The 23,960-nt window shown below is 68.8% G+C and overlaps 11 protein-coding genes across 11 annotated transcripts; 6 read left to right on the top strand and 5 right to left on the bottom strand.

The window, feature by feature from the left end:
• Positions 1-1,767: 1,767 nt before the first annotated feature.
• On the bottom strand, positions 1,768-2,993 carry RHOBADRAFT_52120 (uncharacterized protein; the record flags this gene model as incomplete). Its single annotated transcript, XM_018416177.1, has 1 exon — positions 1,768-2,993. One exon carries the CDS (start codon positions 2,991-2,993, stop codon positions 1,770-1,772), a length of 1,224 nt encoding a protein of 407 aa, XP_018273225.1.
• Positions 2,994-3,289: 296 nt separating this feature from the next.
• On the top strand, positions 3,290-5,893 carry RHOBADRAFT_52119 (uncharacterized protein; the record flags this gene model as incomplete). The annotated part of the gene is made up of 5 exons (XM_018416176.1): positions 3,290-4,236; positions 4,318-4,401; positions 4,475-4,575; positions 4,660-5,486; positions 5,567-5,893. The coding sequence occupies 5 exons, from the start codon at positions 3,290-3,292 to the stop codon at positions 5,891-5,893; spliced, it is 2,286 nt and encodes a 761-aa protein (XP_018273224.1).
• Positions 5,894-6,020: 127 nt separating this feature from the next.
• Positions 6,021-6,694, bottom strand: RHOBADRAFT_66150 (uncharacterized protein; the record flags this gene model as incomplete). The annotated part of the gene is made up of 2 exons (XM_018418879.1): positions 6,021-6,185; positions 6,285-6,694. Coding segments are annotated over 2 exons (573 nt in total), but the record flags the coding sequence as incomplete, so codon positions are not given.
• An 87-nt stretch (positions 6,695-6,781) lies between these two features.
• RHOBADRAFT_64672 (uncharacterized protein) lies at positions 6,782-7,815 on the top strand. The gene is made up of 7 exons (XM_018418547.1): positions 6,782-6,887; positions 6,946-7,029; positions 7,092-7,126; positions 7,195-7,313; positions 7,396-7,522; positions 7,618-7,715; positions 7,779-7,815. Exons 1-7 carry the CDS (start codon positions 6,881-6,883, stop codon positions 7,798-7,800), a joined length of 492 nt encoding a protein of 163 aa, XP_018273222.1. The 5' UTR covers positions 6,782-6,880; the 3' UTR covers positions 7,801-7,815.
• A 237-nt stretch (positions 7,816-8,052) lies between these two features.
• RHOBADRAFT_34657 (uncharacterized protein) lies at positions 8,053-10,363 on the top strand (the record flags this gene model as incomplete). Its single annotated transcript, XM_018413216.1, has 11 exons — positions 8,053-8,276; positions 8,352-8,386; positions 8,517-8,584; positions 8,700-8,947; positions 9,008-9,322; positions 9,397-9,454; positions 9,517-9,716; positions 9,797-9,925; positions 9,995-10,012; positions 10,081-10,110; positions 10,177-10,363. The coding sequence occupies 11 exons, from the start codon at positions 8,053-8,055 to the stop codon at positions 10,361-10,363; spliced, it is 1,512 nt and encodes a 503-aa protein (XP_018273221.1).
• Positions 10,364-10,856: 493 nt separating this feature from the next.
• Positions 10,857-12,068, bottom strand: RHOBADRAFT_52116 (uncharacterized protein; the record flags this gene model as incomplete). Its single annotated transcript, XM_018416175.1, has 2 exons — positions 10,857-11,750; positions 11,826-12,068. The coding sequence occupies 2 exons, from the start codon at positions 12,066-12,068 to the stop codon at positions 10,857-10,859; spliced, it is 1,137 nt and encodes a 378-aa protein (XP_018273220.1).
• Positions 12,069-14,159: 2,091 nt separating this feature from the next.
• Positions 14,160-15,168, top strand: RHOBADRAFT_52115 (uncharacterized protein; the record flags this gene model as incomplete). Its single annotated transcript, XM_018416174.1, has 4 exons — positions 14,160-14,306; positions 14,387-14,617; positions 14,693-14,786; positions 14,858-15,168. 4 exons carry the CDS (start codon positions 14,160-14,162, stop codon positions 15,166-15,168), a joined length of 783 nt encoding a protein of 260 aa, XP_018273219.1.
• Positions 15,169-15,251: 83 nt separating this feature from the next.
• RHOBADRAFT_64670 (uncharacterized protein) lies at positions 15,252-16,534 on the bottom strand. The gene is made up of 9 exons (XM_018418546.1): positions 16,511-16,534; positions 16,302-16,373; positions 16,178-16,209; positions 16,070-16,106; positions 15,829-16,009; positions 15,731-15,755; positions 15,606-15,642; positions 15,468-15,525; positions 15,252-15,308 (listed from the first exon to the last, which is right to left on the bottom strand). The coding sequence occupies exons 1-8, from the start codon at positions 16,511-16,513 to the stop codon at positions 15,502-15,504; spliced, it is 411 nt and encodes a 136-aa protein (XP_018273218.1). The 5' UTR covers positions 16,514-16,534; the 3' UTR covers positions 15,252-15,308; positions 15,468-15,501.
• A 103-nt stretch (positions 16,535-16,637) lies between these two features.
• On the top strand, positions 16,638-17,910 carry RHOBADRAFT_42382 (uncharacterized protein; the record flags this gene model as incomplete). Its single annotated transcript, XM_018414054.1, has 3 exons — positions 16,638-16,679; positions 16,759-17,685; positions 17,761-17,910. 3 exons carry the CDS (start codon positions 16,638-16,640, stop codon positions 17,908-17,910), a joined length of 1,119 nt encoding a protein of 372 aa, XP_018273217.1.
• A 136-nt stretch (positions 17,911-18,046) lies between these two features.
• On the bottom strand, positions 18,047-21,155 carry RHOBADRAFT_49414 (uncharacterized protein; the record flags this gene model as incomplete). Its single annotated transcript, XM_018415248.1, has 9 exons — positions 18,047-18,660; positions 18,814-18,893; positions 18,980-19,262; positions 19,343-19,810; positions 19,887-20,021; positions 20,136-20,308; positions 20,383-20,540; positions 20,617-20,915; positions 21,000-21,155. The coding sequence occupies 9 exons, from the start codon at positions 21,153-21,155 to the stop codon at positions 18,310-18,312; spliced, it is 2,103 nt and encodes a 700-aa protein (XP_018273216.1). The 3' UTR covers positions 18,047-18,309.
• Positions 21,156-21,918: 763 nt separating this feature from the next.
• Positions 21,919-22,497, top strand: RHOBADRAFT_5896 (uncharacterized protein; the record flags this gene model as incomplete). The annotated part of the gene is made up of 1 exon (XM_018418445.1): positions 21,919-22,497. A coding segment is annotated over one exon (579 nt), but the record flags the coding sequence as incomplete, so codon positions are not given.
• Between the last annotated feature and the right edge of the window lie 1,463 nt (positions 22,498-23,960).

Raw genomic sequence — 23,960 nt, 5'->3', positions numbered from 1 at the left:
AAGCAGCTGACGTTGGTTCTCGTGTCCGCAGATGTTACCTCGAGTTCGTGTACGAGGCCGGTGCGTCCTCATCTCGTCCCTCTCGCCCCTCCAGGTCCGCTGACGCCGTTCTTCGACCCCTCGCAGATGCGGCGGCGACGCGCTTCACGAAGGACCAGCTCATCAAGGACAGCAAGTCGCGGTCCTGTGCCCTCCTTCTCCATTGTCCGATGGACCTGACGTCGCCTCGTATCCGATCCGCAGCCGACGGCAAGACCGTTCTCCTCAACGACGGCTACAAGGAGGACTCGACCGGCCGCGAGGTCTACTACCTTAGCTACTGCTACGCCTCGAGCAGCGTCAAGGGCTCGACGTCCGAGAGTGCGTCCTACCCCCTTTCAGCCCTCCCTTCCCCTCCCTTTGCCCGGTCGACGAGACTGACGCTTCCTCCTCGCAGGCAAGAAGGGCGACAGCACGACCACGACCAACCCGTTCGCCGACATCACCGAGGGCCTCGGTATCCAGTCGGGAGCTGGCTTCGGTGGCAGCGGCGGGATCCTCGAGAGCCTGGTTGGAGGAGGAGGCGGGGCAGGAAAAGCGAGCGGCCTCTTGCGCAAGAGGCAGCTTCTCGGCGACGGCTTCGGCGGTACGTCGTCCTGCTCTTTTTCTCCCTCTCTGGATTCGAGTCGAGCGTCACCTCTTGACGATGTCGTTGAGCGCAGGCGGTCTCGGCGGCTCCTCGCCTCTCGGCGGCTCGTCTTTCGGCACCTCGCCGCTCGGCGGCTCGCCCTTCTCGTCCTCGCCCCTGTCCTCTTCTCCTCTCGACGTCATCGACGGTGGCTCGCCTGCCGGCAACTTCGACGCGACCAACGCGATCCAGGGCATCGGCAAAGGCGGCTCGAGCGACGCCCTCGCAGGGCAAAGCGGCCTTCTCGACGGCGAGCGCGGCAGCGGGCCCACCTTCGGCAACCTTGGCGAGGGCCGGGGAGGCGGTGGCATCCAGGGTGCGTCCCATCTCTCACCATCTCGGACCGCTCGACGTCGACTGACCCGAGCTTTGAGCAGGAGGCGGCGACGACTCGACCCGGCCGACCTCGGGGCCCGAGAACAAGCCGACCGGCTTCCACATCCGCCAGTCGAGCATCGACGAGTCGATTCTACACTCGGACTCGCGCAAGAGTGCGTCCCTCTCCCTCGCACCGTCGTCGTCAATCCTCGTGGCCGCCGCCTGACCTTTCTCGTCCTCGCGCGCAGCCAACACCGTCCCGTCTCGCCTGGCCTCGGCCGCAGCCGCCACTCGTACCTCGTCACCGTCGAGCTTCGTGCCCGTCGAGCTCGCCAAGTCGGGCGGGCCGACCATCGCCGTCGCCGTCGCCTCGCAGCCGCCGATTCCCCTCTCTTCGGACGGGCCGTCGCAGGCGCAGCAGTTCTCGATCCAGACGATCCAGCCCACCCCTGTCAGCTAGTCACCCTCTCGCCTCTCTTCTCGTAGCTCCCCCTCCTCCTCTCCCTGCTTGGTGTCTTTCCCTCCCTCGTCGTCGTGCATGGACCTCTCGCTTGGACCTCTTGAAAGAGCGGCTCTTTCGTTTTCCTCGGTCCCGGGTACAGCTAGAGAGCGAGCAGAGAGTGTGCGCGTACGACGCAGAGAGCGAGGAAAGCTCGCTTCGACGGGGCTCGAGCACCACCTTGGGCTCGGACTCTCGGCGCACGAGCGTCACTCGGACGAGACGCTGCTGGCTTCCCTCTCTTCTCTCCTCGACGAGAGCTCGCTGTCGACGCTCCTCGTGTGCTCAAGAACGGGTCCTTTGTTTCAAGCCCATCGAGCGCATCAGCCCGTCCACGGCCCTCCCTATCCGCAAGCTCAGGCCGAGCCTCAGCTCGCCAATGGCCGTCTCGCCCTTGATCCCTCGCTGTGCGAGCCACTGCTCGACGCCCGACGCCGAGTCGCGGTTCTCGGCGGTACCGTGGCCGAGGCGCGTTATGGGCGCCGAGCACGCGCCGAAGAAGCGCTCGAGGTCGGCGATTTCGAGAGCGGCCTTGATCGTGAGCTTGGTGACGGTCGAGGGGACGACCGAGGGGAAGGAAGGGTGGCGGAAGAGGGGCTCGAGGCGGGTGTGGCCGTCGTCGTGCGTGATGGCGAGCGAGCGGAGGGGGAGGTGCGAGATGGGCCGCAGCGCGTCGATGACGGAGGCGGCGACGCGGTCCGGGTTGTCCCGGCCATTGACGGTCCCGTCCGCCTTGCGCTTGCAGTCGACGCACAGGTGGAGCGACCGCAGCGCCGTGAAGCGCGAGAGGTCGGGCGGGGTCGCCGCGTTGAACTCGAGCTCGAGCGTGCGGATCGTGTGTGCCGACGACGCAAATATGGGCTCGAGGATGGCCGGATCGAGGCGAGCGGGCGCGCCCTCGACGGCGAGGTGCTCGAGCGCGAACGGGAGCTCGACCTCGGGAGGCTTGGGCACGTCGCGGTTGCTCGGGTCGTGCTCGAGGCGCGAGATGCCGAGGTGCTTGAGCATGGGCTGCTTGGCGAGCATCTCCCACGAGCCGTCGCACAGCTTGAGGCCGCGAATAGTGCGCAGGCGCCGGCCGTGCTCGACGACGGCGTGGGCCATGTCGGGGAACCACGCGCCCTCGTCGGCGCCGAGGTCGTCGATGTTTGGGCACACCTTGACGATGTCGTTGATGAGGTACTCGGGCTGGTCGTAGCGGACGTACCTGTCGCGCTCGAGCGAGTCGAAGGCGACCTCGACGCGGCGCAAGAGAGGGCGCAGGCGCGGGTGGTCGACAAAGGCCTCGGCCTTTTCCGACTCGCGGACCTCGATGGCGCACAAGAGGCGGCCGTCGTCGGTGTAGTCGCCGCTGTCGGAGAAGCACAGGGCGAGGTCGTGGTACAAGAGGCTGTTGGCGAGGCGAAAGACGGCGCGCGAGACGAGGCAGGCGCTGGCGAGGTCGCCGTCGGTGAGGGTCTCTTGGCGCAGGACCTCGGCGATGCAGTCGAGGTTGAGGGACGGGGCCATGATGGTGTGGCGCGTCTTGAAGGCGAGCTGGGTGACGAGGAGGAGGATCAGTGACCGGTGGTGATGACGAGGGAGAGGGATGCGCGCACAAGGTGGGCGGTCGCGGCGACTTGTAGTGGGTGTGCGTGTGTACTATGTAGTGCTCTTGCGAGTGGTCGGGCACTCGCTGGAGCAGTGTGCGAGCCGAGGGAGAGGTGCCGTCCACCACCCTCCCCTCCTTGGCCTCGAACCACTTGCTCCCCTCGCTCAACTTGCCCGAGGACGAGGCGCTCGACTGCCCGGCCACGCCGAACGCCATGGCTACGGCCGACCCGGCCCTCTCGGCCCTCCCGCACTGCGAGCGCGACGCCGACACCATCGACGCCGCCCTGCACCGCATCGCTCAACTCAAGTCCCACCACCGCGTAAAGCACCTCGGCACCAAAGGCCGCCGCCACCAGCATGGCCCCAACTTTGAGCTCATCGGAGACAAACTCTCGCTCGACCACGACAAGGACGAGGTCGACGACTCGTTCTTCACCCTCGACCGCGACGACTCGCACAAGGTGCGCCTCAAGATCGCCAACGTGCCCAGACGCGCCGGCACTCGCATCAAGCGCACCCTGCGCGGCAAGCCTCGCAAGGGCGCACCGGGCATCGTCATCGAGGAGGCCGACGACGACGCCGCTTTCGACCTCGACGACGGCGACGACGGCCGCACGACGGCGCCCTCGACCGCTCCTTCGTCCCTCAACGGCGACCTTAAGCCTCGCCTCACGCCGACGTCGTCGTCTCAAGACTCGCTCGTCAGCCTCGAGCTGCCCACCTTCGCCCCACTCGTCCCCTCGTCCTCCTCCTCGACTCGCCCGCCCGCCCTCTCTCAGCCCTCGTTCTCGACCTTGACGGCCCTCCGCACCGTCACCTCGACCGCGTCCTCATCCCCTCCCGCCTCGACCTTCACGCCCGACCCGCCCTCACGCCGGCTCACCATCGACGACAACATCGCTCCCGTCATCCGCCGCGACACGTTCGCGAGCCTGCACCACGCCGCGAGCAAGCGCGGCCTGCACCTTCCAGGTCGGCCTCACTTTGCGCGGCGGCACCACAAGGGCGCGGCGACATCGGCGGCGGCGGCGGCGGCGAGTGCGACGGCCGAGGCGCTCGGACTCGACGAGCAGGTCGCGCAGGCGCTCAAGGACGCAGGCGTCCTCGTCGCCGAGGAGGACCGGGTCGTCGTCGACGTCCTGTACGAGCATCAACGAGGGTGCGTCCGCCGTTCACGTCCTCTCTTTGCGCACGAAGCCCTTCCTGACTGGCCTTTTCCCCTCCTTCCTCGCTCGCGCAGACTCGTCGTCTTTGGCCTGCCCAAGTTCTCGAGCAACCTCCTGTTCCAGGTCGACCCGCCACAGTGGTGCGACAACGACCTCAAGTGCGCTCGCGCCTGCACCCTCTCGATCCGTCTCGTCGCCGTGCACTGACCCATCCTCGTCTCCCTCGAGCAGACCGAGCGCGTTCACACCGCACACGTACCCGCTTCCGCCTTACTGGGTGTGGCGCGACAGCGAGTTCATGGTCGACATGGGCGGCGACAAGGACGAAGAAGGTGCGCCCACTCTCTCTCTCTCTCTTTCTTAGTCTCGGCCACTTTCCCGACTGACCCTCTCTTTCTCTCAAACTTGCGCCGCAGGCTGGTCCTACGCCCTGCGCTTCCGCTCTCGGTTCTGGCGCGGCGAGGCCTACACGATGCGGTCGTTCGTCCGCCGCCGTCGGTGGATCCGCACCCGGGTCTACCGCCCTCAGCACCTTCCGCTCCTCGCGGCCGCCCAGTCGCAGCAGAACGCCCTCGACAGCATGGGCCCACCTCCACCTCCCGCCTACGACCCGTCCGACACGCGCACCATCGCCGACCTGCACACGGCGTGCGCCGCGCTCCCGCTCCCGGCCGCCGAGCGCGCCGCCCTCCTCACCGAGTCGGCCTCGCCCCTCTCGTACTTGACCAACGTCGTCCCGCCGTCCAACCCGTTCCTGTCGTACCGCGCCCTCAAGGTCCAAGCCGCGTCGTCCGGCGCGCTGCCGGTGACCGAGCGCGCGAGCGCCCACGAGCCGCGCTGGCGCGACGCCGTGCGCGAGCTCAACTGGCGCCGCGCGACGGGCGTCGTCAGGGCGCACGCCAAGATTGACCGTCAGCGCCTCGAGCTGTGGAGGCTGTGGCTCGGCGCGCGCTCGACGGCGCCGTCGGCGAGCGAGGGCGAGCGACGAGGGAGGGGCTCGAGCGCGGGCGAGGGAGGGCGAGGGGTCGGGACGGGTGCCGGTGCGGGTGCGCGTGAGGCGGTGAGGATGGAGGCTGCCGAGGGTGCGGCCAAGGGCGCGGGAGAGGCGGGCAAGAAGGCGATCAGCGCGGCGGCCGGCGTCGCCGAGGAGAAGGAGCGCACAGAGGTGTGGGAGGACGTCGACGCGCACGACGGCGGCAGCAGGCCCGACGTGCAGGACGTGTGGGACGTCATCGAGGGCCGAGTGCGTCTCTCGTTCCCTCTCGAACCGCACCTCGTCGAGCCGACCTGACCTCGCTTTTCCTCCCCCCTCCTCGCGCACAGCTCGACGACATCCTCGCCTCGTTCGACTACCACTACACCCGCATCCTCTTCCTCGAGCTCCTCCTCTCGCTGCACCCGACGCACGACGCCTCGCACCGCTCCGCCGGGTACGACGTGCCGGACGGCGCGCCGCAGCGGCTCGAGCGCGGGCTCGTCGACCGCCTCGCCTTCTTCGACGGCGTCAAGGACCTCGTCGCGCACTATGGTGCGCAGGGTGGGTGGCTCGGGGCCAAGGTCGAGACGCTCGAGGGCGGGACGTCGGCGGGCGGCAAGGACAAGGAGCGAGAGACGACGACGGGCAAGGCCAAGGGGAAGAGGCGGGCCTGATAGACACTCATACCCGTACACGCTGTGCAGTAATGGATCGTAGACAGATTTCTCTCTCTCTCTCTTTCTTTCTCTCTTTGCGAGACTCGCGAGCTCGGAAAGAGCCTCTCGAGGACGAGGACGAGGAAACGAGGAACGACACGCAGGATGAAATGCAAAATGCGGAACGAGGGAGAGCACAGCTCCTATAGCTAAGTCCGACAGAGAGTATAAGAGAGAGGCGGGCGAGGCAGCTAGTCCGAGTCGGAGCCTGCCGAGGCGACGTCGTCCGAGTCGGTGCCCGAGTCGACAGCTGCAGACAGGGGAAGGTTCAACGCCCGCCTGGCCGTGAGAAGACGTGCGGCTCGTCGGGAGGACGAGCTCGACGGCGAGAGAGAGGCGCGAGACGCACCTGCGACAGTTTTCCTCCCCGGCGGCATCGCCTTCCTCGGCGCCTTCTGCGGCGCGCCTCCTCCCGGTCCCGCCACTCCTGGTCCTCCGCCGCCGCCCACCGCCGCTCCTGCTCCATGCGCCGCCGCACCAGGCGGCGCGCTGCCCGGCGGGACCCGCGGCGTCTTCTGCGCCTGCGGCTTGTGGACGACGGCGACGTGCACCTCGGCGTCCGAGTCCTCCGAGTCCGAGTCGGGCCGGTCCGACATGGGCATCATGCTCGACGGCTGCGTCGACGTGCTCGTCGTCGACGCCGAGGTAGGGGTCGACGTCGTGTGCGCGAGAGGGTGCTGAGGGCGGTTGGCGGCGGGCGACTTGGTGGGCTGCTGAGGGTAGGCGCCGGTCGAGCCCGGGAGCGACTTGCGGGCCTGCATCGGGGGAGCGGCGAGGTGCTGCTGAGAGGGGAGGGCGTGCGCCGAGGCGGGAGGAACGGCGAGGGCGTGTGCAGAGGGCGAGGAAGCCGAGTCGAGCGGCGAGGAGGGGAGCGACATGGTCTTGGACAGCGGGTGCGAGCCCGTGTGTGGGGGCTGGAACTGGCCGACAGCTGGAAAGGGCGACATGGCGACTGAGAGGGACGTCAGGGGGCGCGTCGACGGACCGTGAGCGCGAGAGAGGGGACGTACTCGGAGCAGGTTTGGCCTTCTTGGTCTTTGGCCCGCCGCCCGCAGGTGAAGCGGTCGCCGCCCGCTTGATGCCGTTGGCCTTGCCTGCAGGTACGAGGCCAGGTCAGGACGAGAAAAGACGCAGGGATGGCGGCGCTTTGACGCACTCGCCGTGTCGGTGTCGCTGCCGTTCGAGCTTGGCCTGCGTGCGCCCGTCTCCAAGAGTCAGTTCCGCGAGCTCGTCGCCGAGTAGGAGAGAGTAGGACGCACCTCGAGACGCTGCTCGCACGACCGTTTGCCGCTGCCGCCGCTGCCCTGCCTGCTCCTCGCCGCGACCCTCCGAGCCCCATGCACCCGCTCAGGTGGCTCGCGTACCGTGGCGCGGCGATCTGTGTGGCTCGAGGTGCAGGTCAGCTCTGTCTTGGGCGTGCATGGCCTGGGGAAAAGGGCCGAGGAGAAGAGAGGGCGGACCTGGCGAGAGCAGACGAGGCACTCGTGCAAGCCGTCGTCCTTCTTGGTCGGCGACGGGCTCGCTCCGTTGGCTGGAGCGGGACCGAGCAAGCCGTTGGCGAGTGCGCCATACCCTGCTGCGTGTGCCCTGCGGTGGTGCGACGCTCGTCGTCAGCTGGCGCCGTCCTCCCGCCGACTGTCCGCCTCGTCGACCCGGCACCACAGCGAGATCGGGGGACGCACCCTGCAGCTCGAGACCGTCGCAGCGCGGCCAGGCGGTGCTCCTCGATGGCCACGTCGAGCACGAGCTCGCGCAAGATCTCGCTCGCCAAGCTCGCCGCCTGCGTGGGGAGGCGCCATCAGCTCGGCTGAGGGGGAGCGAGGAGAGGGAGACAGAGACGCACGATCGACGCGCGGCTGCTGTGAGCCTGTGCTGCTGGCATGCTGCTGGACGAGGAGCGTCACGAGCAGGCTAAACGCCGTCTTCAAGCCCCGCTTCTCCCCCTCGCTTCCCCTTCGCCGTTCGGCCGGGTCCACCGGGTGCGCCAAAGTTGGTTGGCGCTTCGCACTTGACTCTCGCCGACGGTTCCCTGTGTGGTCCGGCACTCACTCTCTCTCTCTCTCTCTCCTCCACTCCCTCTCGCCGCATCCACCCGCCGCTCGTTCCCCTCGACGACGATGCCACCTCCTCCTCGCCGTCAACCGCCTCACGACGGCCCCGCACCAGCTTCCCCACCTTCCTCCGTCGCTCCCACCGTCGACGACGTCGGCAAGGGCTCGTACGCTCACGAGGACGCCCTCTCGGCCCACGACGGCGAGTTTACCTGGACCGAGGACGAGGAGCGTCGAGTCGTCAAGAAGACGGACCGCAACCTCATGCCCGTCCTGTGGGCCCTCTTCATGTGCGTCCATACTGCCTCTCGTTCTCTATGCGACGTCGATGGACCGCGAGCTCACCTCGCCACGTTCGCCCACAGGTTGTCCTTTCTCGACCGCTCGAGTGCGTCGAGCCGTCTTTTCCTCGTGTGCGATACCCCTCACTGACCTGCCTCTCTACTCCCACAGACATCGGCAGTACGTCGCCTTGTCCACGGTCGCACAGCTCGTAGAGAACTTGAACTGACCCTGCCGCACGCGCGCAGACGCGAAAACCGCCGGCATGACCAAGGACCTGGACATCACCGACGCCCAGTACCAGTGGCTGCTCACTGTACGTCAAACTTCCTCCTGTCGGTCCTGCCGGCGAAGCTGCGAGGCTTTGCCGGCTCGAGGGTCGCAGAGCTCAGCTTGAGAAGGTCGTCGACTGACCTCGTACTTCTCGCCAGATTTTCTACATCGGCTACGTCGTCGCGACCCCGTCGATCCTCCTGTGGAAGCGCATACCGCCACACGTCCTCGTCGCGGCGCTCACGCTCCTGTGGGGCGGCTTTGCGCTCCTGCAGAGTGCCGCGAGGTGGGAGGGGTTAATGGCTCTGCGGTTCCTTTTGGGCGTGTCCGAGACCTGCTTTGCGCCAGGCGTTACGTTCTACCTGTCGTTCTTCTACGATCGGCGTCAGGTCGGCTTTCGGCAAGGGTCCGTCGCCTTCCTCGAGCCCCGTCACGACGAGGGATTGACTCGCTCTCGTCGACGCAGGCTCTACTTTGGCGCCGCCGCCATCGCGTCCTGCTACGCCGGCGCTCTCGCATACGGCATCACGCAGATGAAGAACCCGGCGATCCCGGCGTGGAAGGCCCTGTTCCTCATCGAGGGCGCGCCGGCGCTCCCCATGGCCGTCGTTGCCTACTTCTTTCTCCCCGACCGTGCGAGCAAGGCGAGGTTCCTCACGCCGCGAGAACGCGAGATCGCGCGTCTGCGGTCGGGCGCAGACGGCCGCACCGGGCGCGAGGGCGGGCTCGACCTCAAGAACGTGTGGGAGGGCCTGAGCGACCCCAAGGCCTACATCACGGCGTGCGCCCCTTACTTTCTCTCTCCTCGACGCCTCCTTCGACGTGTGCGGGACTGACAGTCGACGTCGCCCACAGGCTCATCTACTTCAGCAGCAACGTCTCGTACTCGAGCCTGCCCGTCTTCCTCCCGACCGTGCGTCCCTCTCGCTCCACCTCTCTCGACCGCCGCCGCTCACTCGCCCTTCCCTTACGCAGATCCTATCCGAGATGGGTTACTCATCAATCCGGGCGCAAGGCCTGTCTGCGCCGCCGTACCTCGCCGCCTTCTTCGTCATCGTCTTCGTTTGCTGGTTGAGCGACCGGTGGGGCGACCGCACGATCCTCATCATCCCGCTCTCGCTCGTCGGCGCCATCGGGTACCTCATCCTCGCCCTCGTCGAGACGACAGGCGTCCGGTTCGTCCCTACCTCGCCCATCGTCGAAGCGCTTCCCCTCCTCGACCTGCCCTGACTCGCGCTCTCCCTCGGGTCCACAGGTACTTTGCGATCTTCCTTTGCGCGACGGGCATCTTTCCCGTCATCGGCCTCGCGTTGCCGCTCACGGCGTCGATGCACGAGAACGACTCGAAGCGTGGCGCCGGCTTCGTCCTTCTCAACCTCATCGGGTCCGTCTTCTTCCCCTCTCGCGAGCGCGCTGAGGAGGCCTCACTGACTCTTCTCACGTGTCGCCGCAGGCAATGTGGTCCTTTCCTGTGCGTCCAGAGCGCTGTCTCTCGTGCCGCTCGGACCCTCTCATTGACCCTCCTCGCACCTCTCGCAGCGGGACTCGGCTCTACCCGGCTCACGAAGGGTGCGTCCTGCCTTTCTCTCGTGCTCTCTCTCTCGTCCCTGCTGACACTCTCGACGACTCCTGCAGGCCGTACTACGTCAAGGGCATGTCGATCGCGTGCGGCTTCATGTTCTTCGTCACGCTCCTCGCCGTCCTCCTCCGGCTGTGCGTCCCCCCTTTTCCTCCTTCTCAGGCCTCGAGCCTCAGCGAGGTCACCCTCAAAGCCGGACGACGACCTTCAACGCCCTCTCGCGCCCACGTCGCAGCCTCCTGATCCGTGAGAACCGGCGGCGGGACCGCCTGTTCGGGTTCGTCGACCCTCGCGCAGCGCCGCGTTTCCTTGGCCGAGCGGCACGCGCACCTGGGCTCGAGGGCTCAAAGGCCGAGCGGGACGAGGGAGGCGAGAGCGTGACGGGAGCCGAGGGACGAGGCGAGGGATCGAGCGAGGCGACTTGGCGGTACCTGCTCTGACTTCTGGGAAGCTCCTGGGCGCGTCCCGCTGTCATTGCTACTCTGTACACGTGCTCTCTCTGGGTCGTTCTCGAGGCTCGCGAGAGAGCTTGGCGAGCGAATGAGAGCCTCTCTCGGTCGAGGCGGACGAGGAGGGAGAAGGGCACGAATGGCTGCAGCGCACTGCTCGAGAAAACTACACAAGCGAGGGGAGGGGGAGGACAACATAGGGCACAGACGGCGATAGACGAGAGGGGGGGTTTGGCAAAAACCGTCGAGTGGTACAGTGCGACGAGGGACGAGCGACGAGGGAGAGACTAGGCGTCGGCGGCAGCGACGACGGCCGGCGCCGGGACGACCGACCCGCGCACGTCGCTCGTCGCCTGCTGCGGCTGCGGGAGCCAGCTCGGCGTGTGGAAATGCGACGCCGTCGACTCGCTCGCGTGGAGGAGGAGCGCGAGCTTGTTGCTGCGCGGCAGGGCCTGCGCGGGCTCGGCGGTCGGGTGCTCGCGGACCGAGGCGAGGGCAGGAGGCGAGGACGGCCTCGGCGCCGAGGCGTGCTGCTGCGAGGCCGACGACGAGGCGTCCGAGGGAGGGGGCGCCGGGCGGAGGAACGACGTGTGGCGGCCGGGGACGACGTGCGGCGGCGAGAGGCGGCGCGCGGTCGACCCAGGCGTCGCAGTCGTCGACAGCGGCGGCGACATCGAGGTGCGGGCCGACGAGGTCGGGGCGGGAGCGAGGGCGCGGTGCGGGTACGACGGCGAGGTGCGCGCGGCCGAGAGGGCGGCAGCGGCGGCGGTCGGCTGCTGGGTCTGCTTGTTGGCCTCGCACTTGCGACGGAGGGCGTCCATGACGTCGGCGTGCGACGGCTTCTGGCCCGGGGCGAGCGCCGTCGTGCGCGGCAGCGAGTGGGTGCCCGTGCGCGCCTTCTTGGCCGCGTCGCTCGTCGACGAGGCGCTCGACGCGCTGCTGGACGCCCTCGGGCGCTTGTTCGACGTCGTGCCGTTGTTGCTGAGCGGGACGAGCTCGGCCGGGGGCGGCGACAGGGGCGAGTACGGGGCCGGGCCGCCCTTGACCGCGGCGGCGGCGGCGGCGGCGGCCTGCTGCTGCTGGGCCGACGCGACGAGCATGTACTGGTACATGGTGTACTGCCACATGGCCTGCTGAGCGCGCAGCTGCTCGGCGCGGAGGTCGTCCATCGACTTGAGGCGCTGCGGGTGCGAGGAAAGTGGGTCAGGTCATGTCGCCTTCGAGGGAAGAGGGAGAGAGAGAAGAAGCGGACGCACCTCGTCCTCCTTGAGCTTTGCCGAGAGGATGAGCTTGAGGAGCTCGGTGTCGCCGTGGCCGTGCTCCTTGAACGACTGCCAGATGGCCTGCAGCGACGGCGAGACGAGCGCCGCCTCGGGGTCCGGGGACGCGGCCGTCGGCGTGATCGCGCGCTGCGCCAGCTCGTCCTTGGCCGCGGTTGGCGCCGGGCGCATCGTCGAGGTGGTGGTCGACGGCATCGAGGCGGTCGCAGGGGCGGGCATCGAGGGTGCGAGGGCGTGGGAGCGAGGCGAGGTCGGCGAGACGGGAGACGGGAATAGGAACCGTGCAGGCGAGAGACGAGGTCGAGTCGAGTCGGGGCTGCGGTGCGGTCGTGTGTGCGAGGAGGGCCGGTGGATGGTGGAAGGAGAGGGAGAGAGGCAGAGGGAGGGGAACGGGGGCCGCACGAGGGCGGGACAAGAGAATCCAAGGCCGCCTTGGCGAGGATTCGAGGAACGCGCGGGGGGACCGTCGAGTGCCAAGCCAAGCCCTCGCCCGCTGCGTCCAATCTTAGCCAGTGCCGCTGATCCACCTTTCCTCCCTCGCGCGCGCGCTCTCCCTCTCGTAGGTAGCAGGAAGAGGACTCCGACAGAATGTGCACGGACCCTCTCTGCGGAAACTCCGCACACCGAGGACCGTCCGCCGCGGGGAGGACGGACGCTGGACCCGGTGGACCGGCACGCCGACTGCGTTGGCCTCGACTCGGGCGCTCGAGCCGATCGACCCAAGGGTTCGTGCGCTTGATCAGGCGCGCCGCGCACGTCCGGCTTCGAGGCCAAAAAGTCCTCGCGGCGCCCGTAGCCATCTTATCCGCGCGCGCACGCCCAGGAGAGAGAGTGCCGGAAAGCGTGGGCCCGGTCGCTCGTTGCGGAAGCGGCCGCCCGAGCCAAGTACTTCCTCCTCACCTCGACCAAGGCCCGCTCGTCCCGCTCGACCCAGCTGATCGGGGAGCGCCTGTCGCAAGGGCAGGTTTCGGAATCGGCTCGAGAGGCAGAGCTGAGAGCGTCGGGCAGCGCTCCTCGGCGAGCGAGGCGACAAGAGTCGAAGCAGAGCCTTCTCGTCCTTGGCGGGCCGACCTCCCCCTTGCCCCCGTCCCGAGCCCGGCACGCACACGCCCAGCAGACGATTCCATGGGCTCGAGGAGGCCGCAGAAAAAGCGCGAGAACAGCTGGACGCCCTTCTCGAGGCCCGCCCTCGTGCCGCGGCATCCCTCCTCGTGCCGCCCAGCTCCGCCGCTCTGCCTTTGCTCGCCCTCGAGCACCTCTCATCGCTCGTCGCCATCGACTCGACGCCCCGACCGCCTGCAGCACGCCCGACGTCCCCTCTGCGCCGCCTGCGAGCCCGGATCGGGCGAGTGCGCTCGTGTCCGCCCGCGAGCGAGCAAGCGAGCGAGCTGCAGCAGGTGCGCCGCGTCGCCGCGTCGAGCGAGTCGAGCGAATCGTCGCTGCACCCTTGCTCCCGAGGCACGCTGCCCCTGCTCCACCGCTGCTCCCGCGGCCCGTCCGCCTCGTCCCCGACGCCTGGCAGAGCCCGCTCGTCCGCCACCTCGTCCTCGTGCCCGCCGCCGAGAGGAGCCCCGAGCAGGACGAGGCTCTGCAGCTCTGTGCGTGCGGCGAGGGCGAGAGAGCCGGGCGCCGGGCGGACGACGAAGAAGGTCGGCTCGTCGCAACTGGCTGCGGCTGCGAGTCGGCCTCGCCGCCTCGAGAACATGTGCTCCTCGCCGCCTCGAGCTGTACACCCTCGATGCTCGTGCTTGAGCGACTCGATAGGCCAGCATGTGGTGCGAGCGAGTCGGGGAGGAGGATGCGGACGGGGCGGTGCAGGCGGCGAGGAGGGTGGGTGCGTCGAGTCGACGTTGGAGCTGTGGCGCAGGCCGGTGCGGAGTTCTGGAGGTCGTGGGCGCGAGATAGAGCTGGACAGGCGGCTGCCAGGGGTGTTGGTGGTCGAGTCGGGCCCAAGTTGGTTTTGGGAGATGAGGACGAAGGCGACACGGGGAGAGCTGAGGGCGGGTGGTGCGCTGGTCGTGCGGCGAGTATAGGGCTGTGGGAGCAGACTGTGCAGCAGCGCACGTCGCCAGAGGCAGGGCAGTGCGAGCGGGAGGGCGACGACAAGGTCAGCTCCGAGGTTCGCTCGCAAGTTGCTCCTCCCTCAGCACACACTCGCCTTGGACGCACACCAGCACGCCCTAGCGACTCACGAGCGCACTCGACACGCGACAGCCCAGCGGCCCACCCGTCCTCGCCCTCGCTCAACTCCTCCCCACCTCCGCCTCCGAGTCCTCACCTCCGACCGGGTCGCCATCGCCCGCGACCGCCATGCCCGCCGCGCTCCTCGTCGTCGACGTCCAGCACGACTTTCTCCCGCCCAAGGGCGCACTCGCCGTCCCCTCGGGCGACCACATCCTCCCCGTCTGCCACCACCTCCTCGACCGCGGCGACTGGGCCCTCGTCGTCGCCTCGCAGGTGCGCCCCGCGCTCACTCTCTCTCTCTCTCTCCCGCCACTCTCAGCGACCAGAACCACCGACTCATTGCCCCCGCACAGGACTACCACCCCTCGGCCCACATCTCGTTCGCCTCGACCCACGACCTGCCCGCCTTTTCGACCACCCACGTCGCCGACCCTCGCTCGGGCACGCGCGACAAGACAAAGGAGCAGGAGCTGTGGCCTGAGCATTGCGTGCAGGGGACGAGGGGGGGCGAGATCGAGGAGGGCGTCAAGAGCAGGATGGACGCGCGCAGAGGAGGCGGGACGAGGTGCGAGGTGGTGCGCAAGGTGCGTCTCGAGACGAGCCGCGTCCGTCGTCGTCACCGGGCACACACTGACTCACTGGCTGGCGAGGTCGCACAGGGCATAGACCGCGACCTCGATGCCTACTCGTCGTTCGCCACGCCGCTCTCGCACCCCTCGTCCTCGCCTTCTCCCCTCACCCAGCTCCTCCTCGGTGCGCCCCCCTCTCTCCCTCTCTCTCCTCACGCACAGAGCCCAAGCCTGACCCGCTCGCCCCGCTCGCAGACGCCGAGATCGACACGCTCGTCGTCGTCGGCCTCGCGACCGACTTCTGCGTGCGGCACAGCGTCCTCGACGCGCTCTCCTTGCCCTGGGCTCGCTCGTCGACGGCGTCGTCGGAGGAGCGAGACTCGGGAACGAGCGCAGCAGGGCCAGGGCACGTCCTCGTCGTGCGCGAGGGGACACGCGGCGTCGACCCAGAGCGGTCAGAGCGTGTCCTGCGCGAGCTCGAGGAAGAGGGCGCGCGCGTCGTAGACGTCGAGGAGGCGCTGCGGGTCGTCGGTCGGGCGGCAGCGCGAGGAGGAGGCGGCGAGTGAGGGTGTTGGCGGGCATGCAACGAGAGCCAGGTGCAGCTCTCCCTCTCGAGCCTCACGGCGAGCGACTCTTTACGAGAGAGAAGGAGAGAGAGAGAGCGTCATTATAGAGTCCGTGCGACGTTGGCGTGTACTGCGCGTGCCCGTGCCGCCGCATTTGCGCGCCGCTCGCGCCTCCAGCTCGTCCACCTCCTCGCGCGTCCTCTGCGCCCGCTCTTGCCTCCCCCTCTCACCATCTCGCGCGCTCTGCTCAGCTCGACCAGCCCAACACAGAGGCAACAGCGGCCCGGGCCACTCCTTGCCCGATCCCTCCTCGACGAGGCCGAGTCGACGCGCTCAGTCCTCGGCGACGAGCGCGAGCTGCGCGCGGGCAGGAAGGGCGAGGGTCAGTTCTCTCGAGCTAGGACGGCGCCAGGGAGCGAAAGTGGGTGTGGACGCACGATCATGCGGTACAGGGCGTAGAAGAAAAAGACGAGGCTGCGAGGGGAGGTGAGGGAGGGGAAGGGTCAGTTCGGGTGGACGTGGCAGGCGAGGCCAGGGGGACGGCCCGAGACGCGAGACGCACTAGAAGCCGAGCTTGAAGAACGACTCTGTGGGCACGACGAGGACCGGGTCAGTCGAGCAGGCCAACGAGAGCGCTTTCGAGAGAGAGAGCGGACTGACCCTTTTTGTGCTGTCCGAGGGTGCGGAAGATCTCTGTCGCGTCAAACATGTGGTTGCGGTTGACGACCTTGTTGACGTTGTAGGCGAGCAGGGGCGCGTTGAGGAGGAACGACACGACTTGGAACGACAGGAGGAAGCACACGGTGAGGAAGGCGTGCGCGATCATCTCGGGGAGGACGAACTGCGCGGTCAAGAGGGACGGTGTCAGTGTCGGCTACTGGGCGGTGGCAAGGGGACGCACTTGGTTGAGCTTGTTGCACAGGTCGATCGGGTTGAGGCTGCTCGCGCGAGGAGGAGGGGGTCAGTCGGGGCTCGCAGGATGTCGAAGAGAGCGAGAGGCGGGACGCACTAGTCGCACTCGAGGTCGGAGAACATGATGATCTGCGGCGGCGGGCGAGGCGAGCGAGAGAGTCAGTCGACGAGGCGCCAGGGTGCGGGTGCGTCACGCTCGACAGGGGAGACGAGGGACGGACGAAGAAGACCGAGGTGAAGAGGAGTGCGGCCGAGAGGATGACGGCAAAGAGGTAGAGCCACGCTTCGCCCGACTGTGGGCAGGACCGAGGTTGATCGCGGCCGAGGGGACGGGGACGACGACGAGGAGGAGGGGAGGAGGATCAGCGGGAGTCGCTCGAGTTGCAGGCGGGAGGCTCTGTGAAGCCTGATGGAGGGAGAGGGAGCGCACCATGGTAGCTTTGGTGGTAGTGGGTGGGTGAGGTGGAGAGGACGAGGGAGGCGAGGTGGACGACAACGACGACGACCAGCTCTCGCTCCCACTCTCGACCTCGCCGAGCACCAGCGACTAGGACAGCATGGCCCCACTGCCACCACCTGCACGCTCCCGCCCACCGCGCGTCGACCGCTCAAAGGCGCGTCCCCTCCCTCCCCCTTCTCCTCCTCACCCTCCCCCGCTGACCTCCCCCCTCCGCACAGGTCTCGCCCTCGCTCCTGCGCGTCTTTGCCCGCACCGGCTCCCACCACCCGGACTCGGACTACACCGTCGACCGCCTCCCGACCACCGGCGACGAGCTCGCCCTCTTCTGCTGGCCCGACTCGACCTTGCGAGAGCTCGCCCTCCTCGCACTCGACGCCCTTCCGCCCGTCCCGCAACACCTGCACCACGCGACCCGCATCTCGCTCCGCCTCGTTTACTACGACCCCGACTCGACCCGCTTCCGCTCGACCGACCTCGCCAACTTCACCCTGCGCGAGATCGCGACCCCTCCCTCGTCCTCGTCCACGTCGAGCGCCGCCACCACCCCAGCGAGGCTCGACCGCACCCTCGCCGAGGCAAAGTACGTCGTCGGCGACCTCGTCGACCTCGCCCTCCTCGTCCCCGCCGCCGAGCCCACCGCGCTCGCGCCCACCGCCGCCCTCGGCCCCGCCGGCGCGCCCGCGTTCGGCATCCGCGGCGCCGCTGCCGCACACGGGCCTCGAGGAGGAGCAGGACCAGGTGCACACGGTCCTGCGCCAGGCGGCCGCGGCAACTTTGCGCCGCTCGTCGGGGCCGGCGGCCCGCCGCACGGTCGTGGTGGTCCGGGCGGGTTTGGGCCGCGAGCTGGCGCGGGACCAGGACCAGGCGGGGCGGGCTACGGGCCTCGAGGGGGCGCGGGAGGGCCAGGTGGCGGCGCGCCAGTGCACCCTGCGCGCGCGGGCATGCTTGCCGGCGGCGCGGGCGGGCCGAGGAGGGGAGGCGCGCCGGGTGCGGCGGACCACGGGTGGGGCGCGGAGGGTGGGCGCAGGAGGAGCGATGGGCCGGACGGGTTTGGCGGCGGACCGAGAGGCGCGGCTGGACCGTACGGCGGTGGCGGCGGGAGGGGCCCGGGAGGGTACGATTCGCGCGACGGGCCTCGCGACAGGGTGCGTCCCTCCTTCTATCCTCGTCTCTCCCCTCCTCTGTCGGACCCCTCACTGACTCGAGCCGCCCCACCGCAGCCGCCGCACGTCGCCTCGTCGTCCACCGCGAACGGACCCCCACCGCCTCGGCGCCGTTCGTCGCGCTCTCGCTCGCCCGGCGCGCGCCGTGCGTCGCCGCCACCGCCGAGGAGGCGCCCAGTCGACGATGACGTGCGCATGAGGGACTGAGAGTCGGTGCAGGGCGCTTAGCGAGCGGCTCGGGGTCGCGGGGAAGGTCGTTGGGTGGAGCAAGTGCAACTCGCAGCTTGGTTTGAGCTCTCCCTGTCGCGCCTCTGTCTCTCTTTCCCGCACGAGAGCCCGAGAGAACATAGAGATCTCGGTCTAGTTACACACGAGGGCCGCCTCGAGCAGTTACAAAGTCCGTCTCGTCCGCCCTCGCTCGCGCTCGAGCCTCCTCCTCCTCCTCGAGCCGAACCTCGCCTCGGCCCGCCGCCGCCGCCGCCCGCTCGTCGCTCGGCTCGACTCAGAGCATGAGGCCAACGAGCTCGGCGACGAGCTTGTCGCCGGCGCGGTCGCCGTCCTGCCTGCACATCTCGCCGCCGCCGCCCGCTCGTCGCTCGGCTCGACTCAGAGCATGAGGCCAACGAGCTCGGCGACGAGCTTGTCGCCGGCGCGGTCGCCGTCCTGCCTGCACATCTCGCACACGCCGAGGAGCCGCTTGACGCCGACGGCCCACCTGCCGTCGCGCGCCGCCTGCTCGATGCCGGCCTGCTCGAGTGCGCGCATGACGCGGTCCTTCTCGCCGCCACTCTGCGCCGACGACGCGGGGAAGAGCCCGACCGAGTCGAGGACGGCAGAGATTTGCGACAGCGACGTGAGGGCGGGCACCGAGACGGTCGTCGCAAAGGCGTCCATGGCGTCCATCTCGGTGAGCATGGCGCGGTTCGACGTCGTCGCGAGGATCAAGAGGCGGCGGTCCTGTGGCGGTGGAGCGAGGAGGACGGCGTGGCGAGGAGCAGGGAGGAGGGGAGCGAGGGGTCAGTGCGAGGTTCGAGAGAAGGGCTCTGACGAGCTGCAGCCGGTTGAGAGGAACGAGAAAGGGCGCGAGGAGAGCGAGAGGGGGCAGCTCACCTTGGGCGGGCGCTTGTTGAGGAGAACGAGCAGCGCCTGGAGGACGGCGTTCGAGAACCGCGGGCCGATCGGGACCCAGTCTGCACTCGGCCGTGTCGAAGCATCAGTACGAGCTCGCTGTCATGCACGAGCCGGTACCGAGACGAGGGAGACACGAGCGACTCACCGAGGATGCGCTCGATGCCGTCGACGACGACGACGCTCAACGGGCTCTTGTACGAGTCGCTGAAGACCTTGTACAGGTGCTGCACCTTCTGCTGCTCGCTGAAGCCGACCATGTTCTCGGCGCTGACGAGCTTGATGAACGGAAAGTCGCTCGCGAGCGCCATGGTGGCCGCGAGCGCCGTCTTGCCGCTGCCCGGCGGACCGTGCAGGAGGACAGAGACGAGGGGCGTGCGCGCAGAGGTGCGCACTTGGTCGACAAACAGGTGGCCGTCGCGGAGGATGTCCTGCGAGCGGTCGAGGGTGTCAGGTCCGTCCCCGAGAGAGCGCGAGAAGGAGAGAGAGAGAGAGAGAGAGGGAGGCGCACCTCGATGTGGTGGTCGAAGCGGACGATGCCGTTCTGGACGACGGCCGCGAGCTCCTCCTCGTTGACGCCGAACGCGGGCTGCACCTCGTCGAGCGCGTGCAAGAAGTCCTCGCGCACGACCTGCATCTGGTCAATGTCGTCGCTCAGGGCCGCGAGCGTGCCGACCTTGACGTGGCGGTTGAAGGCGAACGACGTGGCGCTCTTGACGAGGCCGCCGAGCTCGGCGCCGCTAAAGTTCTTGGTGAGGCTCGCGAGCTCGGCCACGTCGACGTCGGGGCCCATGACGCCGTTCTGGCGCATCTTGGACGTGTGGATCGTGAGGATCTGGACGCGGCCGTGCTCGTCCGGGAGCGAGATCTCGATGTGCACCTCGAGGCGACCGGGGCGAAGGAGCGCCTCGTCGATCATGTCGAGCCGGTTCGTCATGCCGATGAGGAGGATGTTGTTGAGCTGGTCGACGCCGTCCATCTGCGATCGTCACCACCCGACATGAGCGTCGTCGACTCGGTTCGAGTGCGCAGGCCAAGGGAAAGGGACGACGCACCTTGGACAGGAGCTGGTTGACGACCGAGTCGCCGACGCCGGTGCCGTTGTTGGTCGAGCCGCGCTGCTTGCAGATGGCGTCCAATTCGTCAAAGATGATGATGTGCAGGCCCGACTCGTCGCCCTTCTCCTTGTACTGCGGGACGAGAGGGAGCAGGTGAGGACACGGCCACCTCAAACCAGCGTTCGCTCGGGCCCACCGAGAGGCCCATGCGAGCGCACGGACAGAGGGAGAACGCAGCCGACGCACCTCCTTCTCGGCGTCGCCAAACAGCTTGCGGATGTTCTCCTCGCTCTGGCCGACAAACTTGTTGAGGATCTCGGGGCCGTTGACGACCTTGGGCTCGCGCGCGTTGAGCATCTTGCCGATCTGGCGCGCCATGAGCGTCTTGCCCGTGCCCGGCGGACCGTACAGGAGGATACCTGTGACGCGAGGAGACGGGGAGGTCAGTCTCGGGCGAGCGGGAAGGAGAGGAGAGAGCGAGAGGGGGGCGCACCCTTGACGTGCTGGATCCCGAGCTTCTCGACGAGGCCAGGCGGGAAGATGCGGCTCGCGAACGCGCGGCGGAAGATGGCGCTGAACTCGGTGTCGAGGCCGCCGATGCCCATGTCCTCGAACTTGAAGTTGGGCGCCAAGATGGCGTTGGGCGGCGCCCTGCGGAGAGAACACGCGCGAGGGTGAGCGCCACGTCCAGTACTCGCTGCCGCACAGAGAGTGGAAGGGGACGCACTTCTTCGAGCTCGACTTGATCTTAATGGCGCTCGCGGGGTCCTTGACAAAGTTGACCTCGGTCTGACTCGTGAGGATGCCGCTGCGCATGCTGCCGCCGCCGTTCTTGGCCGCCCCGAGGCCGAGGCTCGCGATCGAGCGCACCGTCGCGCGCAGGTTCTGGCCGTGAAAGTCGAACACGAGGGGCTGGCCGACCGTGACGATGAGGCCGTCGTAGGCCTTGCGGAACACGGACTGGAGCTCGTCGGCCGAGAATGGGGGCGTGTCGGGGCGGGCGCTCTTCTCGAACCAGTAGCCGATCTGTCGAGGTGCGAGAGTCAGTACGACGGGCCGCGAGAGAGAGAGGGAGTGGCACGGCGCGCGAGAGAGAGGGGGAAGGCGCACCTCGAGGTCGAGCGAGGCGAGGTAGATGTCGGACCCGAGCGAGTTTGGGTCAAAGGGCTCGACGTCGACGACGTCGCCGCTCTGGCTCAAGCCGACCCACTGGCGGACGAGGCGTGCTGCGCCGATGGCGCCGCGCGGGACGGCCGGGTCGAACATGGTCGAGTAGAGGTACTGGCCCTTGACCGAGACGTAGGGTACGCCGTGCCAGTCGTGGTCGTTGAGGATGATGCGGTTGGCGAGTGCGTGCGAGGGCGAGGGGGCCTCGACGACGGAGAAGCGGCCCCCACCGCCAGAGGGAGGAGGAGGAGGGCGGGAACGTTGAGGCTGGGGCTTCTCGTACGAGGTGGTGGGCACGGGTGCGTAGGCCTCGTAGGCCGGGCGCTGGTAGCCTGGCGGGACGGCAGAGCGCTGGGACGAGGCGCCGGGAGGTGGGGCCTGGTGGTGCCGAGGAGGCGGCGGCGGCTGCTGCGAGGGAGGGGGAGGGCCGCTCGAGTCGGGGCGCGAGAACCAGCTCATGGTGGAGTGGGTGTAGGTGACGGTGGTGGTGGTGGTGCACGCTGCTCTAGAGGGCGAGCGGCTGAGTTGTCAAGAGCGAGAGGCCAAGAGAGGCGACGACGACGACGCGACCTCTCGTCGCCCATCCCCGTCACTCTCGCCGCTCGAGCGAGGACAGGGCCTGGTCAGCTCGACTCGCACAAAGTTGGTCACCTCGTCGAACCGCGTCGCTCTCGCCACAAGAGCCCGCCTGCTCGTCGACCTCGCCCTCATCACCTCGACCGCCCCCGCAGCGACCATGGACGACGCCATGCTCGACACGGGCACCACCACCTTCGACTCGACCACCGACGCCGTCGGCCTCGCCCTCGGCGCCATCGCCAACTCGACCATCGGCGCTCCCCTCCTCGAGGAAATCGGCAACGAGGTCGACCTCGACGCCTGCCGCCTCCTCGGGCCCGTCGGCCTCGTCGCCCAGGCCATCATGGGCACCATCGTCCTGTCTGGTCTCGTCGTCAAACGCATGCGCGAGCACCCGCGCCGCAAGTGGAAGACGTGGCTCGCCGACGTCGCAAAGCAGGTCGTCGGCCAGCTCTTTCTCCACGCGAGCAACGTCTTGATCGCCGACCTGATCGCCTCGGCGACGAGCGTCAACCCGTGCTCGCTCTACGCCGCCCAGATCCTTATCGACACGACGTTCGGCGTCCTCCTCATCTACTACCTCCTCGCGCTCGCGACCCACCTCATGCGCGCCCACGTCGCCCCCGAGTACCAGCAGGGCTTCTACGGCCACCCGCACTTCTCGTGGCACAAGTGGGGCGAGCAGGCCGCCGTCTACATCGCGTGCCTCGCCGCCATGAAGGCCGTCGTCGTCTTCTTCATGTGGGCCTTCCCGCTCCTCGAGGACGGCGTCAGCTGGCTCCTGTCGTGGATTCCCTCGGACGAGGCCCAAGTCGTCCTCGTCATGCTCGTCCTCCCGCTCGTCATGAACCTGTTTCAGTTCCTCATGGGTCCGTCCTCTCTCCCTCGCCCTGTCCCTCCCTCTCCCCTCCCCTCTCGCGACCTAGTCCCTGACACTCCGTACAACGCCTTTCGCAGTCGACTCGTTCCTCAAGTCGCACGAGCCCTCGTCGGCCCTCGCCGACCTCGCCGACACCGACGAGGAGGCCCTCCGCCGCGGCTTTCTCGACGGCCACATGTCCGACGACGACGACGACGACCATGACGAGCGCTCGCACGCCCCCTCGCGCTCGAGCAAGCCGACGCTGCAGCGCTCCGGCCCCTCGGCGTCGTCGGGCAAGAACGACGACGGCGACGACCACGAGGCGCGAGCGCTCCTCGCCCTCGAGGAGGGCGCCGACTCGCCCGCGCTCCCGCGCCGCCTGTCGCACGCCCTGCCGGCGCCCGAATACGTCCTGCACGACGCGGGCGACGCGCACGACGAGGACGAGGACGACACGTGGGCCGACGGGTGGGACGGGAGCGACGCGGCGTCGAGCCACGGCGGCGAGCGCGGGCGGCACGGCGGGCTCCTCGACGGCGATGACGACGACGAGGTGCACGCGCACGCGCACCGAGAGTCGACGCCGGCTTTCGGCGGCGGGTCGGGCGCGCGAGGCGGTGCAGCGCCGAGCGGGTTCGCGCAGAAGGCGATCCCGCTCGTCGACCTGTCGGGCTCGGCAGCAGCACGAGGGGCGCCAGCACCTGCTCCGCCTGCGCCCGTGCACACGAGCAGCACCGGCCCTGTGCATGCGCGCGAGCCGAGCATCGACGACTGGGGCTTCGGCGCCGAGGGCGAGCCCGAAGCCGAGTCGTCGTTCTTTCCCTCCTTCGCCGCTCCCCCTCACTCGGCCGCACCACCACCTTCTTCCGCCCAGCCGACGAGCGCCCCCTCACCCTTCCACGCGCCCGCACGCGCCCCCTCCCTCCCGCACCCCTCGCCGCCGCTCTTCGCGCCGCGTGCTCCCTCGCCCGACCACACGTCGCCCGCCGCCGCCGTCGTCGACGACGACGACTGGGGCTTCTCGCGCCCGTCCATCTCGTCCGACGACGTGCGCGACGTGGCGCGAGACGCCGACGAGGGCGCGGCGACGCCCGTGCCGCGCTCGTCGACGCCGCTCGCGTCGGCCGCTGTCGCTGTCGGCGCGACGGCAGCAGGAGCAGGAGCGGCGCTCGGCGCCGCACGAGCTACCGAGCCGCAGCACGAGCGCGAGCCTGAGTCGGAGCTCGCCGCCGAGGAGGACGAGTGGGGCTTTGACGCCGACGCCGAGGTGACGGGCGAGGGCGACGAGGTCGGGCACGAGCCTGCACCGCCGCCGAGCGCACCAGAACCCGCAGTCGAGCCTGCTCGTGCACCGTCCCCTCCTCTCGATGCGGCGCCCGTCGACCTCGACCGCGCGCCGTCGCCTCCCGCCGCCTCGAGCGAGCCCGTCGTCGAGGCGGAAGACGAGTCCGCCTCGGCCGTCG

This window comes from Rhodotorula graminis, assembly GCF_001329695.1.
Source record: "Rhodotorula graminis WP1 unplaced genomic scaffold RHOBAscaffold_3, whole genome shotgun sequence".
Classification (NCBI taxonomy): domain Eukaryota; kingdom Fungi; phylum Basidiomycota; class Microbotryomycetes; order Sporidiobolales; family Sporidiobolaceae; genus Rhodotorula; species Rhodotorula graminis.
The sequence above is the reverse complement of the archived record's forward strand: the minus strand, read 5'-3'. Positions and strand labels throughout refer to the sequence as shown.